Raw genomic sequence first — 19,670 nt, forward strand, 5'->3', positions numbered from 1 at the left:
AATTAATGTGCACATTGTGGAAAGAAAATAAATAAATCAAAGTCAGAGAAACATGTCACAGGAAGCCGAACCGTTTATAGCAACAAAAGCTTACATAAGATGTGTTTGACTGATGAAGCTCTGCTCTCTGGGAAACTCCTAAATCAATCAAAGCATTTGAAAAATGCTGCCAGGGGCAATATGGCTCTACTTTGAGTAGGTAGGAGAGCTAGAGCACATTTATATCATCCAGATATGATAAACATAATGCAGACAGCAAGAGATGAAAGTATAACAATAATTTAAGGATGACTACAAGAGATCGGCAGCTCAAAAGTCAAAAAGTGAAGCATAAAAAAAGCAATGAAGGTAGAGAAAACAGACACTGATAAGGTTCTATGTGTTTTTCTGTGCTGAAATTAAACATATATTCACTGACACACACACACACACACAGACACACACAATGATCATGTCTGGCAAATTACCATTAAAATCCTCCAGCAGGTGTTGATACACTTCAAATGTGGAACAGATGTTTTACACACACACACGCGCGCGCACACACAAACACACACACATAAATGAACATCTCAGTAAGCTGTAAGCATTATAATCTTCAGCTCAGAGTGGTTTATAAATTAAATATGGGTGATAATCTTATTCTTATTGGAAGCTACATTACCTTAATTTATTCCCCTCTACTATGTCAAACCCCCCAAAAAAGAAAATAAATCAAATCAAAACCCTGATCTGATTCTAAACATGGTTCTTTTTGTTCCCAATGTGTTGGTAATACTACAAAAACAAAACACTGAAAAGCTAGAGAGAATGAGGAATCATCAAGAGAGTCAAGAGAAACAAATCTAAGGCTATAAAGGAACAATTAGCTGAATTTCAAAGTTAAAAGTTGTATGATTAATAACCGGAATAATAAAATTCAGTCCATATCTTACGGTGGATGTCTGAACCTTTAAAGTTAGTGGAGTAAAAATACCTTCAGCTATATCTCTAACATGATGTGGAACTGCTCTGTGGAGAATATGCGTTAAACATTTTTTCATTAAACAGAAATGGGCCTGAGCTGTTATTGTTACTTCAGACATGCTTCTCTGCTTTTTTTTTTTTTTACTGTCTTAACAATATTAATAATAACAGCCCAGTTTTTCAGTGTGAGAAGAATGTGTGTGAGGATAAGATAAACAATAATAAGGTCTAGAGTCCCATGAAAAGCTGTTGCATTAGATCACACAGTCTCTTCAGCAAAAATGAGGTTTCAGACAATAAACTGCACTGGTGAGTCATGTTTAAGCCTTTGTGAGAGGTTTCTCTTTTTTAGTGCAAAAACATATTTAGTTTCTGGTAGCTCACTCACTACTGCTAATATATCATATTAACATGCTCGAGTGCAGAGACAAATATAAACAAACCCCCCCCAAAAAAGCACAGCTAAGCAGTATTTCTGTCCCAGCTTAAAGGTTTTTACATCAGACACGTAAAGTTTTACGCACAATTTTGTGCCTTAAAGATGTTTTTCATCCCACCTTTTCTTAATGAAGCCATCCACACTGACCGCAATTTCAGGTATTTTGTTTTTACAAATCAACTGCAGTTTTTCAGACTTTTGCATGCGACTAGACAGATCTGACCAATTAGACCACTGCATTTGGCAAAAAGTGCACTTACAGTTCAAAGCGTGCACCAGTCTTGAGCGATATGGAAATACTAAAAAAAAAATAATCCCGTTTTACCTCAGACACACAGCTAGATGTTGCTCAATCTGCTCCCTGAAATGATTTCTCTGGCTCCTCAGATGTGGTCCAAACTCTGCCAACAAGACCTCAAAGTGCTCTACTGACATCCTGAAATATGTACGAAAGCAGCCGTGATACAGCTTTAATTCCTGGATCCAACCATGAAATTCTCCTTGCTGCTGCCTTCTTGTGAGAATAGGATGAACCCAAAATCTCGATTTCGATTCTTTCATGCTTAGAAACAGCAGGACCAACTTATTGTTGACTGATGTGCCTTTTTTGGATGATTTTTTTCAAAAAATTCCAACACTTTCAGTCTGTATATGTGCTACAAAGCAATTTTACATCTGAAAAATTAAAATTTTTGTGCCATTCTTTGCGATGTGCCATAAGTTTCTTTTCCAAACTTTTCAAACACAAAGCAACCACACTAACAAACTCTCTTGTTGCAATAGACCAACCTGCCATGACTGTTTAATTATAGAGCAATTGGTTAATCACTAATCCAATTCTATAGAGTTGTCCTTAATGAACTATATTAGGAACAATGTAGTCACACCACAATAATGTGATGGGAGCTGGTGGGGACTCACGATCAAAGAGGAAAAAGTAAAAAAATGTTTGAGAAAAATACTGTCTAAAAACATCACAGCTAGTTTGGAAAAGACAGAAAAACAGAGATTAGCTTTACCTGCTATTCACACTTCCAAGACTGTATCTTTTGCAAAAGTTTGTGGAGTTCCTGAACTGGTCAAAAACTTTACGTCAGTCTAAAACTCAGTCAAGAGTTTGCAACAATGAATACATTATAGGTCTAAATATGACACACTCCCTTCATTAGGCTCTGCAGTTTAGACATAAATGATGGAGGTTAGTTCTCAAGCATCTGACAACAACATCAACATCAACATACAAACCAGTCTTTAAGAAGGCATAGATAAATAGTATACATAGATAAATGTGAGAATATTGCCTTTTTGGCTCAGGGTAAAGTCTTGCTGTGGTATATAAAGTCCAGTATACTGGTGAGGAGGTGGTGTCCTTGGTACACTCAATCTTTCTCCATCTTTGACTTTTATACTCTCACATAGATTATGTGTAATATACTATTTTACCATTAGCTGAAACAGAGAAGAGGACTGCAAATTTTAAAAGAAAACAAACTTTATGTTTCATTTTCCTCAAAAATCCAATAAAGATACAATTTATTTTTAAGCAACATAATATTTTTTATTATAACCTCTACCTGCCCTCATAGTTTACTGAAAATTCCGTTCGAGAGGGCATAAATTTACTGCTATAAACACAGTGTTGAGCCTGAGCCCTTCTGAACTACAGCAACTGAGGTGAAAACCATCAAAAGTAAACGTGACAAATTATTTTCTGCTAAAAGTAGACAATGATTCATTACTGAAGTCTTACTCAACAACTGAGACCATTAAGGCAAAATCAATTGTGTGTTACTCCTCCCAGCTAAATCCATTGGTACATTACTTAGCATTGCCATTTACATCAGTGGTTCCCAAATGGCATGGCAAGGCACATGAGTGTTACTAGAGGCAAGTCCATTTGTACCTTGGGATGTTATTACTGCATTAGAGCCGTATGTGCTATGAATTACTATTTTAACTTACTGTATCACTTTTTTAAATGTACTCTCTCCTTAAAATAAAAAGAAAGTGTTTAAAAACCTTCTGTCAAAGTGAATTTTAATCTTTGCACTAGACAGACGGGGGACGCTTGTATGATAGGACCTGTGAAAGAGGGAAACAGATCACTTTTTTTCTGTGTTGGCCAAGCCAAACAAACACTTAAAGAAAGAAAGAAAAAAAAACTGCATTATGAAAGCTATGGCTTTAGCTGGGCAGAGTTGTAAACAGGCTGAATGTGTCATGTGAAATGCACTCTATGTGAACAAAAGGACAGGAAAAAAAAATCCTATACTATAAGTTGCCTTACCATGGAAACCCATCCCATGAAGCTCCTGTTACACATGATTTCTGCTGATGTTAATGCCAGAGAAGGTTTTGAACTCTGCAGTTATTGAGTCAGCTAATGACTTTTACACACTCAGTGTTTGGCAGCTTCACTCTAACCTTACATGGTCTGTCACTTTGCAATAACACCCCTTATAGCTAATTGTGGAATATGAAGGAAAGAAGACATTTCATGAACAGGCTATGGATCTGTGAGACCACATGAAACTCACGCACCAAGAACTCACCATCAGTGAGTCCTTTAGAACTGTCTTTAAAGATGATATTTTTTTACTTGTCCAAAGACTCAATAAACGCTCCATTTAAAAAATAAATAAATAAAAAATTTTGGCATATATTTTATGTTTCAGGCTTTAACAGGTTAAAATATGACACTCTGGCTTTTACAATTAGGAGTCTAACATAAGCTGTAGCATTAAGAATAGTATGTAAAGTTGTTTAATATTTCACTTTAACTCAATGACTGTAATGACATGAGCAACATTATTAGATTCATCCTTCCAATAGCCATGCAAAATATGCATTTAAGAGTGTTGCAGTGCTTTAACATTAATTGTCTCCAGATTATAAATAGGTACTATTACTTTAGATCTCTCTTGATGAGTTATAACATATTTACATTTAAAAAATGAATTTACTAGAACCAATCAGAGACAACCCTGTCCCACTTTTTTTAAAACTAAAAAACCCCCAACACACTTCTATTGATATGGAATGACATTAAGTTACACTACTTCAAGATACAGCAGAGTATGCATCTGCCGTGTTAACAGAGGGCACAGGTGAGGAGGTACCAAAGGCATCTGCTATAATCAAGACAACCCCTGGTGATTAAGGACAGAATGATGGAAAATAAGATGCAGTTCAGCCAAATTAACATCAACACATCTCTTCACCTCATCATGTCAAATCACACACACTCATCAACACCCTCTGTGGGTTGTATCATCTCATAATTTCTGTGTATCATCCATGTATTTTACCTGATAATTCTCACTGCTCGATAAGGAAAAAATAGGAATCGACTGTTTATGCTGTAGTTTGTACAGCAATAATACAGTAATATGACAACAGTATAATCTCTGATATAATCAACAAAAGCTATAAGCATCACTAATAACGAGACCACAGAGTAATCATTTATCTCCCTGCTATTCCCACCTGGCAGGAATCACCAGCATTAAATCTGTTGTTATTACTTTGGAATAATTAATGTGCAGTTTCGCTGGTCTCGACGCAAACATAAAAGCAAGAACACAAATGTTTAAGTGTCTTTCAGTGTGGCATGTGGCTCAATCTCAGGTAGCACATCTGGGTTAAGCATCATCATTAACAGTAATAACATACTTTTGCTTTAAAGCTGCAAAGAGTAGAACAATTACTCCAATAATGAGACAAATTGACCGAGTGTACAATGTAATGTAAAAATGTAACAAAGTAACTGTTACTACGAGAATTTTAATCACCACAAGCTGCAATTTGAACCAGATTTATTAATCATTTAATTTTTGCTGTACACCATTTCAATTTTCAGATAAACACATATGAGATAAACAAATGCATCACTTCCAAATGAAATGCTGGAATGTGATAGCCAGTCTGTGTCACACTCATCTGCCACTGCAGGCAGGAATGCTCCTTTAGATATGTTCAGCTGCCTCCTTTGGTGCAATAATGAGTTCTACAGTTTCTTTGACACCAACAGATGTCAACATACATATACATACTGTGACCATAAGCAACGTTAATGTGATGAAGAGCAACCTGGAAATTGAACAGTGAGTTGAGACAAACCCTGAACACAGCAGCACATCAAAGATAAATCACAATTAAAGATTACAGATGCCAAGATTAATGAAAAGTTGTAACATAAAAATAATTTAATAGATTAGTCATATTAAAAAAATAGTACTCGTCCAGCTTGTATCTGTTCTCTATGTTGGTGTTCAGTTAGATACAATAAATTGATAAGAACCGAGTCACCTTACAGTTCCAGGAGCTGCTCATCCATGGAAACCCATGCTGTAAAGCTGCTCACCCACAGATTTTTCACTAATGTTAATAACAGAAAGAACTGAACTGAAAGAATATATTTTGATACTAAACACTCATATGCATCTCATATCCCAATTCAAGATGTCTACAAACATTGGTCTTATATTAGCAGGCTCCTTTACTTTTTACTGTGAGCTGATAGGTTAGAAGTGTCTAAATCTTGTTGCCTCACTTAGTAAATCTGGCCTTTAAAGTAGCACATGCTCCCTTACAGACATTGTTAAGCAACAGTTAAACCTGCTTATTTGAATCATTCAATCAAACTTCATTTAGACTTCAAGTAATCCTTAATACTCTAATTTGCAATCAGCTCATCTTAATTGAGAACAAGCTAAGTCTACATCTATTATAAAATCAGCTTTTGAACATCCTTAGAATATAAACAACTCAAGAGAAACCAGCCTTGTATTTTCTTAGATAATATGAAGTGGATGAATTAGTAAACTCAACATCTTAACATATCCAAAAGGATCCCAAGTACAGTCATGTGAAAAAGAAAGTACACCCTCTTTTTCTCTAAAGAATTTCAACCAGATCGAGGTCTGAACTTTGACTAGGTTATTGCAACTTTTTTTTCAGCCACTCTGCCGTGAATTATCTTCATCACACAGCATAATCACAAGTATGTCACAAAACAAGGGTGATCTGCAGAGCTGTAGTAACTGCAGAGAAACAAAGGTGATCAGCCAAACCAAGGAGATATGGAAAACACTTATTGAAGTTTCGCGAGCACTGTAGTTCCGATGCTTTCTGTGAGAGTCCTGAGAGAGTATATAATATCTATAATAAAGTATAGAGAAGGTCAAAAGGAAGTGCACTGTGTCAGTTGGAAGATGATAAAATAAGGTGGTGGTGAGGTGTGCAGTGGGAGTGATGGTTGGGTGGAAGAGAGGAGGAGAACCTAAAGAGGTGTAGGTACGCTCTGGAGAGAAGAGAAAAGTCAGTAAAAGCATGACAGAATACATGTGTGAATAAGAGGAAAGCAGGTGAAGCTGGAAGCAGTAGAGGTAGGAGTTTAAATACCTGTAGTCAGCCATCGAAAGCAGTAGACCATACACAGGAGATGTGAAGAACTGAGAGCAGGGAGGATTGAGCAGGTAGAGATGAGGATAGAAGATAGAAGTCAGAGTGAAAGGGAATGCTTATAAAATGGAAGTGAGACCTGTTATGATGTATGCTGGAACCACCAACATTTTGATGAGTAGATGGCCTGCTTTACCTCCTGAGATACAGCCAAAATCAAATCAAATCAAATCACTTTTATTGTCACATCACATGTGCAGGTACACTGGTACAGTACATGTGAGTGAAATTCTTGTGTGCGAGCTTCACAAGCAACAGAGTTGTGCAAAATACAATAATGTAAAACAAGCAAAATATAAAAATGGCTAATCTAAAAAGTAATAAATATATGTACAATATGTAAAGGTATATACATTACTGAATGTGTATACTAAATATGTTTTTCTACGTGTGTGTGTTTGAGTGTGTATAGCCACCCAAAACACTAATGTCCTTTCTGCTTGACATCGTGCTAACACACACCTTGATGCTTTATACCAGCAAACAGACAACTGTTCTGGTATTATAGAGGTGCTCATCAATTAATCAAGTACAAGTTTGATTAGCAGTGCCTGGCTGCTACTTACACTTTCAATTTCTATAGAATTAGTACGGGTGTATTTAGTTTTACCACAAACTACTTCTGCATTTTGGATTAGTTGTTTTCTTAAAAAAAACAACATAATGACACGGTATAATATGTTGTGTATAATCAATGTCATGTCTATTTGTATTTTCAACAAAATACACGGTTAATGCAAAAATAATGTACAGCGGTGGAAATCAACTCCAAACAATCTTTAAAAACCCATTTACAAGAACTGTCAGTGGAGTCATGCTAATATGCACGTTATAAAGTGAATTTAAATTTACAGATAGATTTTTTTAAAAGTCCAGCAATTATTTATGGTAGTATAAATTATCCATGAATGGCTATGTAAAGTAGATGAGGAGATCAGATGGAAAAAAATGTGCATTATAAAAAGAGGGAAACCACTAAAGACACCCTGTGAAAGCCGACGTACATACATTTGGTTTTCACCACAAAAAAAGCCTTTCTTCTCTCAGGCTGGATGGCTACACAGGGTTGCTCATGCCTCCTGTGCAGCATTTCAACTTTCTGAATTTTTGGAGGAACTAATGACAAATTGGAATCAAAGAAACAGAAGTCGGCTGTCAATCTCCATCCATCCCTTGTTCTTCTTCTCTACTTCAATGTGGACATGGAAAAGCAGCAAAACTGTCTGAGAGAGATCACCCTCTTTTAACATCAGCTGAGACATTGTTATCTGTGGGTAGAGCTGATAGCCTAAGATGAGCGGTTAGGCGATGTGAAAATGTTAAACATCTGCAACTGAGAGTCTGTTACAAAGCTAATGAATACCTGAGCTAATGAGTGTCTGAGGCTGTGCCCAGAGTTTCACCAAGCCCAAACATATGGCTTAAAGTGTCTGGCTAAAATTACATCAAGGCTATTTTGTGGTATTGTAAATACAAGACTCTGAAAATAAAATACACCCCCTGAAACTTAATCTTAGATTATGATTTTGTCCAATCTAAATGAAGGCTACCATTTAAATTCTTCATGAAATACCTTTGTTGTCATTGTTAATGTCATTACTAATTTTGTTGCAGGACAGGGTCAGAATGATGCCCACTAGCTGTTGTAGGGGATTTAGAAAGTGTCTCGTGTTTGCGTATACCCCAAATTAATGCAAAATTACATGTGCAGAAAGTAATGTGCAAATTCATTGAATAGAATATTTTACATTTTTTTTTATTGTTTTATACTTATTCGTGCTTGATAATGCCTGAAGTCAAATACTGCTACTTCTACAGAGAAGTCAGGATTTAATCACAGCACAACAGCAGTTGCATTTTTTTGTTCTCAGGTACGGGGATTTGGATTTTCACACAAAAACAAATAATTTTTTTGCTTCTACTAGCAACACAAAAAAAGAAACCTAATAAGTTACATTCTCCTTTTTCATTAAAATGTTTTATTTAAGTATCAATCTTGCAGAGGCTATTCATAATTCTGAAAATGTATAATGGATTTTCATATTATCTGTCTATAATTGCGCTCTAATTGTCTCTCCTGAAAAATGAATCCCAATCCTAATGAGACTTCCTTCCATATCTTTCTGACATGAATGTCATATTTTGTGAAAACTCCACACCTGTTTTTCCCCGCTTGTCGTAAACAATGTGATAATGTTACAAATAATTAAATGTGTCCATTTTATTTACTGATGAACAGGATAAAGAAAAGCTAATTATCACTAATGTGGTTTGTGTCTTGTCAAAAAATTGCAAGACCATGTTTATGTAGAAAGAACCTTGAGGAAACTGGCTTATGTAAATTTACTGCAGCACGCATTATAGCAAGACGAACAAAGATGCCCACCTGTGTTGATATGGCTTACTACCACCAGTTTCTGAAGCCTATTCAGAACTGGAACAATGGAAATAATGAATCATATGCTTGCACGGGGTCATGTTGCTCAGAACTCTATGAGGTTTATCTTCACAGACATCTGGTAAATGAATCAATTCAATTCGATTTAAATTTTATTTATATACCGACAAATCACAACAACAGCATTCATCTCGAGGTGATAAATTATCCCAGTTAAACTTAAACTCTTCTGTTAGTCTTAACAGCTCTTAGACAGTATTAAACCTTAAGCACGCTCAATGGAAAAACTGATAAGTTGTCTGATTAAAGGCTCCTATGTGATCTAAGTGATATGAACTCACGTTTCATCCCAGAGCTGATTTTTTTTATAGTAACTGCTGAGTAACTACTATTAAATTCACCCTAATAGTAACAGTAGTATCACATATCTACAATGCAATTCTCCTTTTCTACGGTACTGCAGTTTCCTGCTCTTCTGTTTCACATAAGTGTGAATGTATATGTGTGACTCTGCATGCAGAGTGCTGCTCAACAGCATCATTAAGCTTCTTGACTGTATAAATCTAGTCTGTTATAACACCCACACATCATGTAGGATGGCTATAAAAGACGCCTTACCTCGCATGCAGCACGGAGTGACACACATCCATTTATTTCCTCTTCCTCCGTGTATGAGCCTCTCTGCTGAAAGTATTTTCTCGTTTTTTCCTTTCCATCTACAAATTATGGTATTCGGCATCCTGACATGTGCGAAAATACTGGTTGAAAGCTAAGTGTGTTTTCAGACTTGCTTAGTGTGTTATCTGAATCTGTTTGTTCCAGTCATGAAGGTCCTCTAACTATGCTCTTACTGTCATCCAGACTGAGCTACTGTAGAATCTCTGTTTGTCAGCCCAGTACGACTGGCATTACACCGCAGGCAAAATCCAATCGGGCATGTTTGGACAGAGGAAACGTCAGGATTGCAACTGAAACTAATCACTGCATTTGGCTTTGATCACGACAGCGTGTGCAGAGTGTCCAGCAGAATTTGCAGCAATTTTCACACAGACTTGTTCACAAATGTGACCAGTTTATGTCCAGCTCTTACTTCTGGGCTTTATAAGCCACTGTTAGGCATCATTAAGACCTGTTATTATGGTGCTACATAATCAACCAGATTTATTTCTTCTTTTTTGATTAACCAAATGTTAAGGTTAAAATATCAATACTACAGTCTAAATATCAGGAGAGCAAATCAATATGCTTTTCAGATGCCTAAGTGATGTACTATAAAGCACGTTTCACAGAGCAGATTTTCTTTCTGTTAACACCTAAAATCCCACTCACAGATAATGGCTATCATGACTTTAGTTACTGAATCTCTTTGATAACTTTTTTAAAATCAGGTACTAGGTGCGCTTAGTGCGCTCTCTGCGAGAGAGGCATCTGATACATCATTTGTTTCTTCTGTTGAAAATGTGATGATCAAGTGCCACCTACTTCAGTCAAGAGGAGCAGTTCAAGTATAACTATGAAGAAAAAAAAATAACATTACGGAAACATTGATGCTGAAAAAAGTACGAGAAATGATAGCAATTAAAAAATTCGTTGAAACTCAAAGTATATATCCTCAGTGCTTCTGATTATTTCTAAATTTGATGGCTGCACATTAGAGCTCTTGAAAGAGAAATGGTATCCAGACAAAGTACATGTTTTGAGGATTTTTTCAGTAGGATGGTATAAGATTAACTGGTGGGCTGGAGGAAACTGCAAATCAGGACATTTCATGAGAAATAGAGAGTAGAAAAATGGTTTATAAAAGATTTAGTTTCAGGCTCATGTACAGCCCCATGCCCTAATACAGATATATGGCATCAAAAAATCACATTAAACAGTTTAAAAATCGTTTTCCATTCACTCTGAAACGAGCAAAAAAACTGACAAAACAATTAGATTTTAAATGGTTCACCAGTCCATTAATCTTGCTCAATGGTAGAACTGTCTGCACTCTGGTAAACTGCTTGAATCCATCAGCTGAACACAGTATTAGGGTTGTTTTCATGAAGAGGATTAACCAGTTTGAAAGTAGGATTAATAGGAAATAAATGCATGTATATATTTAATGTGTAAACACTTAATTCAAGAATAATGCTATAAAAATCAGTACAGCTGTTTATTGTGAGGAACCAAAGAGATAACAGTCTCAGTAAAATGTTACAGTATTTTGGTAAAGTAATTTGTTTAGCCTATTTTTTAGCCCAAAATGTTTGCTGTTCATTAAATGTTGTATATTTCTATTTACTTTCAGAGCACTTCACTTTATTTTTCTTTGATAAAATAAAGAATCGGCTAAATAAAATTTTTAATTGCTTTACACTGACAGATTCAGTTGAAGTCACCATAATGAAAGAATTAATCATTTTTAAATGATTTCTCACAGAGTAGTTTTGGATTCCTAGAAAACACAGCATGTTTATTTTATCAGATCTTACAAGATTTCATAACATCTTCAGCGTTAGCAGTTAAACAGTCAGTTACAGGCAGTAGGTGTGTGTAGGAAACATTGAAAACAAACACTGCTTCTGCTGGCAGTCTGTCATGTATAGAGGCAGGATTCATTTATGCATAATATTGTGTTAGGTATTCACCAGATACATCAGTGTTACTGTTTTGTACATGAGTGTTAAACACAGTCAGTACAACAATACAGAAAAAACATTCTAGCTAAACGATCGGGACACATGCTGCACATAATGGATGTATTTTTGCTTTGTTGGGACCTCAATGAACATCAGAACTGCCTTATTAAACAGGCATGGTGGTGGCAGACCATTTATTTACAATGTGAAAATTAAATTTTGTTGTCAGAACACGGGCTAAAATGTTAGGATGATTTCTGATTAGCCTACTAACATTACTATGAGGTATAACATTACTTAAATTGCGATCGTGTGAGCATTTATACTGTTAGCCAACAGTTTACAAGTTTCAAATAAAAAAAAAGGAAAATACTTTGCAAGTAGTTCGAAGTCAATTGAACTCAAACTATTTGCCCAATTCCTGATATGTGTGAACATTGGCATCCTTTAGATGCAGATGAACAGCTGAGACTCACGTCAAGGTGGTCAGGATTCAGCTTTTCATCTGCATTTAAAGGACAAAGGTCTTTCGAGGATGCCAATATTCACATTTTGGACAGAGAAAACAAATGGTTTGAAAGAGGAGTGAAAGAAGCCATCTATGTCCACTGTGAACGACCATCTTTGAACAGAAGTGGTGGCTTACGACATCAACTGTCTGGCATCTATAATCCACTTTTGAGATCCCTTCCCAGACGCCTTAACGCCCACTCACATCCTGGGCCATTTGACCTCAGGAAATCAGATGATAGGGTGGGGCTAGGTTTCACAATGGGTTCACACGAAACCCTGGCTGATAGTGACCCACAACCGTTTTAACACCTTGGCTCGTGTGATTAGGTAGCGGATCAATAGGAGGTCCATGACCCTCTTGTGGACACTCCCATAGGGCTTAAAATCTGGGACTCTCCACCAATTGCTCTTAGAACTGAAGAAGCTTCTCGGATTAGAGGTGAAACCTCTTCAAGGAAACTTAAAGGAGTCCAGACACTTTTCTTTCCAAGCTCCTTAGACCATCTACAGCTTGTTTTTTGAATTTGTAATGTTACAAGATCTCAATCCGGTGTGACTCTATGCCACAAAGAACTAGGGCGGTTCTGAAGGTAAAAAGGGGTCCAAGCCCATACAAGCCCATGACTTAATAAACCGTGTGGTGTCTGTATACACATCAAGTCCTTTCAGAGTTTACTCTTGTTTGATGAGTACTGATACGCAGTATCAGCATTGATTTGATATAAATACAAATCAATGCTGTATTTGTTGAATATGTGATGTCCATTTTCCTGAGCAAGGGTTCCACAGGTTTAAAGTATGCCAGGATATGTTACTTTTTGTTAGTCTGTTTCAAAAACTCCAACCATGGCAGATATGTTATGTCAGAACTAGCAACCTCCTAGCAACAGCTGACTTACTTAAGGCCAGCTCATTTGATAGCTTTGTTAATGCAGATGAAACGAAATGAAATCATAATGTAACTTTGCATAAAGTTACATTATGAAAGTTACATTACACTAATCAAGCGCATTCACCCAAATAAACAAAATACACAGGGTCGCAAACTATGAATCACACAAGCTACGCCACAGACCTGCAGGCATTCATAATTACATTTTACATTAAAAAGTACTTATTAGAGTGTACATGCAGTGAGGCAAGGAAAACAGAAGCTGCACTTTTTGTTATCTATATATGTCATATACATGCAAGTGATTGATATGGTATGGATGTTATAAATGGTTAAAAGGGCTTAATTAGGAAAAAAATATAGAGAATTCATGCTTGCCTGAATCTGTTGATCTGAATCTGAATGATTGCCTAAAGTCAAAGGGCTTTGATCACTGGAGTGATTATCTACTTTTTTACATCACAAGAGACTTCATTGGAAATAGATATCACAACTAGTTTTGGCCACACAACAAGGCAAAAACAGACATCCCTTATCTTAATTTAATAGGACAGATAAAGTCCACTTTCAGACAGCAAATGGATCTTATCAATAAAGCAGTGACCAAAACACTTCTTTTTAAAAGTTGAGAAAAGAATACTTTTCAAAAGATTTATTTCCCTTTTGAAATGATAGAAATTTGTTTTGGCTAGTTAGAGAGAAGATAACAGCTGAAGAGCCTGAAACTTTGTTTGAGTATATTATCTGGAAACCACCAACAGTCAGAGGAAGTGGAGCAATCTTCATCTTCGTCTCCAATGACAGATCCACTTCTCTCCCTGTAAACCGTCCATGAAGTCGTCTGCTGCCTAAGAAAACAAAGGCTTGTTTGCATGATTCTAATGTCAGTGATTCCCAAGTCACAAAGCCTGGGCCACCAATGATGAAAATATGTCATAATCACTGAAGCACAACTTTTTGCAGCAAATTAAAACTCAGAGAGGAAGAAAATGGTTCTCCCAGCTGTAGACTAGAAAACCTAACAGACAAGATGACATATCAGTGACAGGTACTCTTCAGTGAAGCTGAGCAAATTTGGGATCGCAAGCACCAACGTGAAATCCACTAAACTCGTTTTGGTCACATCGTCAGTGATTTAAACAGTCTGTCTGATCTCTGTTCTTTCATTAAAAAAATACAATGATGCTAAAGCATCATTAAAGCTCATGAAAGCCAAGAGCTTTGTTTCATACTGCCAAGGGAATAATGAATGAGCTCTTACTGCATTGTCTCACTTTATTAAACGGGACCACTTATAGAACTCCTCAGTTATCCTGTTTGCGGCTTTTGATAAACGCAGTATTTTTCAATTTAACTACTTAATATAGTGTAAAAATAAACGAGAATCCATACACCGCGCTGGTGATGAATTATTATTCACATTTTAGCAGCTGGCCTTGTTAGAGGGAGACAGAGTAGGTGGAACACAGATCTACCTGAGTGATTAAAATTGATGCTCAGCAGAAGATAAATACTTGTTAACTGAAGAAAGTAGCTGAGCTGATTACATAATTAAGGAAAAGGGCAAATATACACATAAAATTCGAAGTCTTTCCCCAAAGCCCACCCCACATTCATGCAAGTATATTATTTCATGAAATCGGTTTATCTGGCGGTCTGGTTCATTGGCTGCACTTTGAAAAGCCGGCAGCAAACAGTGTCAACATCCAAATCAATTGAAGTCACAGCAGATGACAGTTTTAAAGTAGCTTTGCAGAGAGATGGCTATCACTGCTCCCCTCAGAGGAAACAATGGCTCAGCCTGTAGTCAATGATTTTACTGTCTGTCATGCGCATGCAGCACTGGGAAAATAATTCCAGTAGGGGTCTAGATATAAACAAAAAAGGATGGCTTTGGTCGACACAGATTTTTCAAAAAGCCACTAAGGGACAATAAGGAGCTCATGAGTGAGGTTTACTAGTAAATTAATGAGAGGAATGTTGAAGGGGAGGGGAAGAGAAAAAAGAAAAACTTTGACAGCTTACTAACTCATAGTTTAATTTAAGAGATAGTGACAGGAATCCTAACTATAGATCTTTTATCCTTTCTTTTTTTCCCCCTCACTCATGCAGTTCAGGTTTTCAACAGGTTAAGTCATTATTTTCTAGAAGTTCGGAAAATACGATCCAAGTCCCCCCAAAAGGCTTAGACACTGTGCAAAATTTGAATAAAACCAGAATGCAGTGATTTACAAATCTTGTAAACCCATAATTAAAGAAAACCTGATAAAATGCTTAAACTGAATAATTGAACCTTTTTAAGAAAAATAGTTGTTTATTTTGACTTTGATGGTGGCAACACATTTCAAAAAAGTTGGGATGGGAGTTTTCTGCTGCAAAGAAATTAGAATTATCTTGCTGAAATATGCAAGAGCTTCACTGAAAAACATGTGATTGGAAATGGAGCATATGGTCCTGCTCCTCTTTAGTCTAGAGGATGTTGTATTCATGTTTTCCAAAAAGAATTAAACAATTCGATTAATCTGACCACAGAAGGATTTTCCAGTTCCCCTCAGTCCATTTTAAATGTGCTTTGGTCCAAAGCAAACAGCGGCATTTCTTGATCATGTTCCAATATGGCTTTTTCTTTGCATGATAGACATTTGACCTGTATTTGTGGATAGCATGGCACACTGGGGTGTTTCTGAACATGTTCCTGAGCCCATGGAATCAGGTATGGGTCAATGACAGAATCATACCTGTGTTTTTAGTGCGGTGCCACCTGAGGGCCCAAAGATCACAGGCATCTAATATTAATTTTCATCCTTGTCCACTGGGCACAGAGATTTCTCCAATTTTAAATCTTTCGCTGATATTGTGCACTGTAGATGGTGAGATTCTCAAAGTCTTCACAATTCTATTTTAAGGAATATTATTCTCTTTGCAGGTGCTCTTCTTTTGAAAATTAATAAAGCTTTGCCCATTTTTACTTCTGAACAATTTTGTTTCCCTTTTTATATCCAATAACCTAATAAAATGTTACTCCAGTTGTTTGTTCTGAGTACTACTTATTTTTTTCACCTTTGGTTGCTCCAAGTTTTTGAGATGTGTTGCTGCCATCAAATTCAAAATGAATTCATATTTTGCCCAAACTGCTATATTTTCTTTTTGGTTTTGGTCTGTTGCTGCTGTATAGTAGTGGCTAATGTCAAGCTGTATTCATAATACTGTTTTCATCATCTTCAGTATAGCGTAGTCCCATACTTGTGGCTGTAACCTGCGGCATAATCTTACCTACAGCATAACTTACACTGTTGACCACATCGCGACCTGACTTTCACCCTCCTAAACATGTAACTACAAACTGTGGCAACCCACGTCACAGCTAGTGTGATTGGTCTGCATGGAAGTAATATGCTATGTGAACACGGTATACTGATTAGCAAAATTCTAACGCTTCAGTGAACAGAAAATACAATAGGCTGTGATTACATCTAGCTAATTCACAATGCTAACATAATAGGCAGTATTCTGCTAATGTAGACATATGCCAATTTTTATTCATAGCGCTGACAATCTTTCTGTAGACTGATTCAGTTCTGAAGACTTCTTTCTCCCCACAGTAAAAAGGGAACTGTTTTTCATTACTTATTAGTTGCAAACAACAGCTTCATCTTCTTATGTACGCTTTTTAAAGATTCTGCTATTTTACAAGATTTTACTGCTATGTGCTTCAAGTCATCCACACAAACCCAGCAATACCCCTTGAGGTCCTGTGCCAATGCTGTGATGAGTCAGAACATTTTTTGCAGGTGTACCGACACAATGTTAGCCAGGTGGTTTTTAATACCGTCGCTGATCATTAAACATGCTCAGCATGTACCAAAATACTGCAAAAACTCTAAAAGTGTAAGTATGTCATGCGGCAGTGGGCAGCACCCATCCATCAACCACTTTCTCACGCCATCCATTTTTTTAACTGTTTATCCAAGTTTGAGTCACAGGGAGCTGGGTCACTTGACAAAAGTCAAATGATTAGGAGGGGCACACTCTGAGATGGACACATCAGCAGTCTATCACAGGGCTAAGACACAGAGACAGGAAACCACACACTCTCACAGTCTACCTATGGCCAATTCAGAAGTACGACAATGTTTTTGGCCTGTGGAAGGAAACCAGAGTAACCAGAGGACACCCACACAAGCACACGGAGAACATGCACACACTGACACACAGAATTGTCAGTGAATGTTGTTTCATTTTAGAGGGGAATACAATGGTTTTAAAAGATTAAAGAGCATCCAGAGATGGGTTCTTTGTTTATCCATATATACTTGCTTAAGTATGGATGGACGTTTCCATACTATCTTCAAGCCAGGAAATCATTTTCTTCCATCAGCAGATCGATGAGTTAAGTGCTAACGCCCCTGAAATATAATACCAATCAACAATTCATAACCTTTTTTTTGTTTGTTTTTGACTGACATGCACACATCCCTCAGCATCTGTGGTCCTGCCAAAAAAGAATTTGCTGTGGGTGAAGCTAATCTATGCACATAATTGGAAGGCAGCTTTGTAGGTGATGGAGGTCTTGGTTCTCTCAGTGGTGTTCATCCTTAACACTTCAGCACGTGCCTTGGTTTAAACAGAAACGTGTTAACTGCTCTTACTCACTGACTATCACCTTTTTATTCTTTTTCTTCTTATTCTTATTCTTCTTCTTATTATTATTATTATTATTATTATTCCAGCTGACTGTTAAGTATTTGATAATATTTTCTTACCTAAAAATGTTTTTCTCTTCAATTCAGACTAAGCAGCTTCTGTCACCACTCTCTTCCTAAATTCCTTTAGTGCCGATCTGCTCACAGTCTGGAGAGCATCATTAGTTAAAGCCGGCATTGAATTGCTAAAATAGACAAGCGAGAAGGCACGAAAACCAATCTCCCCTTTAACTGCAAACATACTATCCTCTGTTACTCGTTTTCTACCACACACTGTTTTGTTTTGTTTTTTCCCTTCCTCAACAGTCCACATGAATCACATATCCACAGTTATGGGCTCATTGCCACGATGAGCGCAGTGCCAAAAAGACTGCAAAGGATCATAAACGAATGATCCAAACTGATCTACAGTATGCGTCACTACAAAACTGGGGGATAAAAAGATAACCACAACTGTTGAGCTGACAGTCCAGCACCCTCCACGTTTCTGCAATACTCTACTCCCCTGCTGAGGAGACTCAAGTGAAGCTGTCAGGGGTATCAGCCTCCAGTGCTGCTCTTTTCTGTGTCACAGGGCGCTACTGCGCGCTCACTGCTGTCAGCTCAGCTCCGAGACACTCACCACTAACTTTATTCAGACCAAACGACGCTCTGCTGTAACAGTAAAAGTGAGAAGCTTCACCGCGAGGACTCCACACCTCTCTGTCCTGTCAGGTGTTTCACAGGAAGGGAAGTCTCTTCACATACCTTCATAACTCGAGTCAGCACCGGACGGACAGACGCACATTAAATATCCACTGTAGATGTCATTTTCCTCTTAACTCCAGTGTTTCCTAGCGGGAAACCAAATGAAAAGAATAAAACGGTCCCTTGCCTTGAAATCCAAAGAGGAAAGCGACGCCGGCGATCCACGCGGTGTGTATCCAGAAGTAAGCCATGGTGTCCTTCACTCAGGTGCAAAAGCTCCGCGCTCCTCCAGATGAGGCTCCGTCTCCAGCGGTAAGTTTCCCGAAGAGAAAGCGCTGCAGATGAAGCCGAGCGGAGGAAGAAATCCCAGCCTGAGCGGAGCTGATGAACAGGAGAGCCTGAGACCGTCACTGATTCTTCTGCTACCTTTGGGCGGACATTAGCGACCCCTACCGAGAATCTTCCATCTCACCCACGTTACAGTCACCCCGGTGGCTCTCACTTTGAGGCTATGATCCAAATATTTTACAGGTATTCACAATTTTAGATATGAACTCAAAAAGAAGGATGTCCCGTATTCCATCCCTTTATACTCACATCTCTACATGTATTGGTACTGTATGGATTAAGGCTATCATATGGCTTCATATGGTACAAAATATATATACACTATAAACAGATACGCAATATTAATACGATATTTTATGTGACCGCCTGTACTGTAATTGCAGCAGGCTGTTCCGAAATCTTTATAGAGTACAGTAGTTTTTTGTTTTTTTTAATTAGTTTGGTTCTTTTTTCTGGATGCAAAATAAGACCACGACTTTCATTCTGAAATAAGACAAGTCATAGCCACAAGGCAAAGAAGAAATGACATCGTGTTGTTTGTAATTTTGCCTCTGTAAATCACAAAAACTGCCAACATGTGACTGAAGTACAACAAAACTATCCCACTGTGCTGACATTCAGATGCAAAGTTGCAACACTT

At 37.3% G+C, this 19,670-nt stretch overlaps 1 protein-coding gene across 1 annotated transcript in view; it reads right to left on the reverse strand.

The window, feature by feature from the left end:
• The window catches only part of lsamp (limbic system associated membrane protein), a 443,552-nt gene extending 424,505 nt beyond the window's left edge, over positions 1-19,047 (reverse strand). The window contains exon 1 of the mRNA XM_063494225.1: positions 18,870-19,047. Within this exon, the coding sequence (XP_063350295.1) occupies positions 18,870-18,933 (64 nt within the window). The 5' untranslated portion in view covers positions 18,934-19,047. The remainder of the gene's footprint in view (positions 1-18,869) is intronic.
• Between the last annotated feature and the right edge of the window lie 623 nt (positions 19,048-19,670).

This window comes from Pelmatolapia mariae, linkage group LG14 (assembly GCF_036321145.2).
Source record: "Pelmatolapia mariae isolate MD_Pm_ZW linkage group LG14, Pm_UMD_F_2, whole genome shotgun sequence".
Classification (NCBI taxonomy): domain Eukaryota; kingdom Metazoa; phylum Chordata; class Actinopteri; order Cichliformes; family Cichlidae; genus Pelmatolapia; species Pelmatolapia mariae.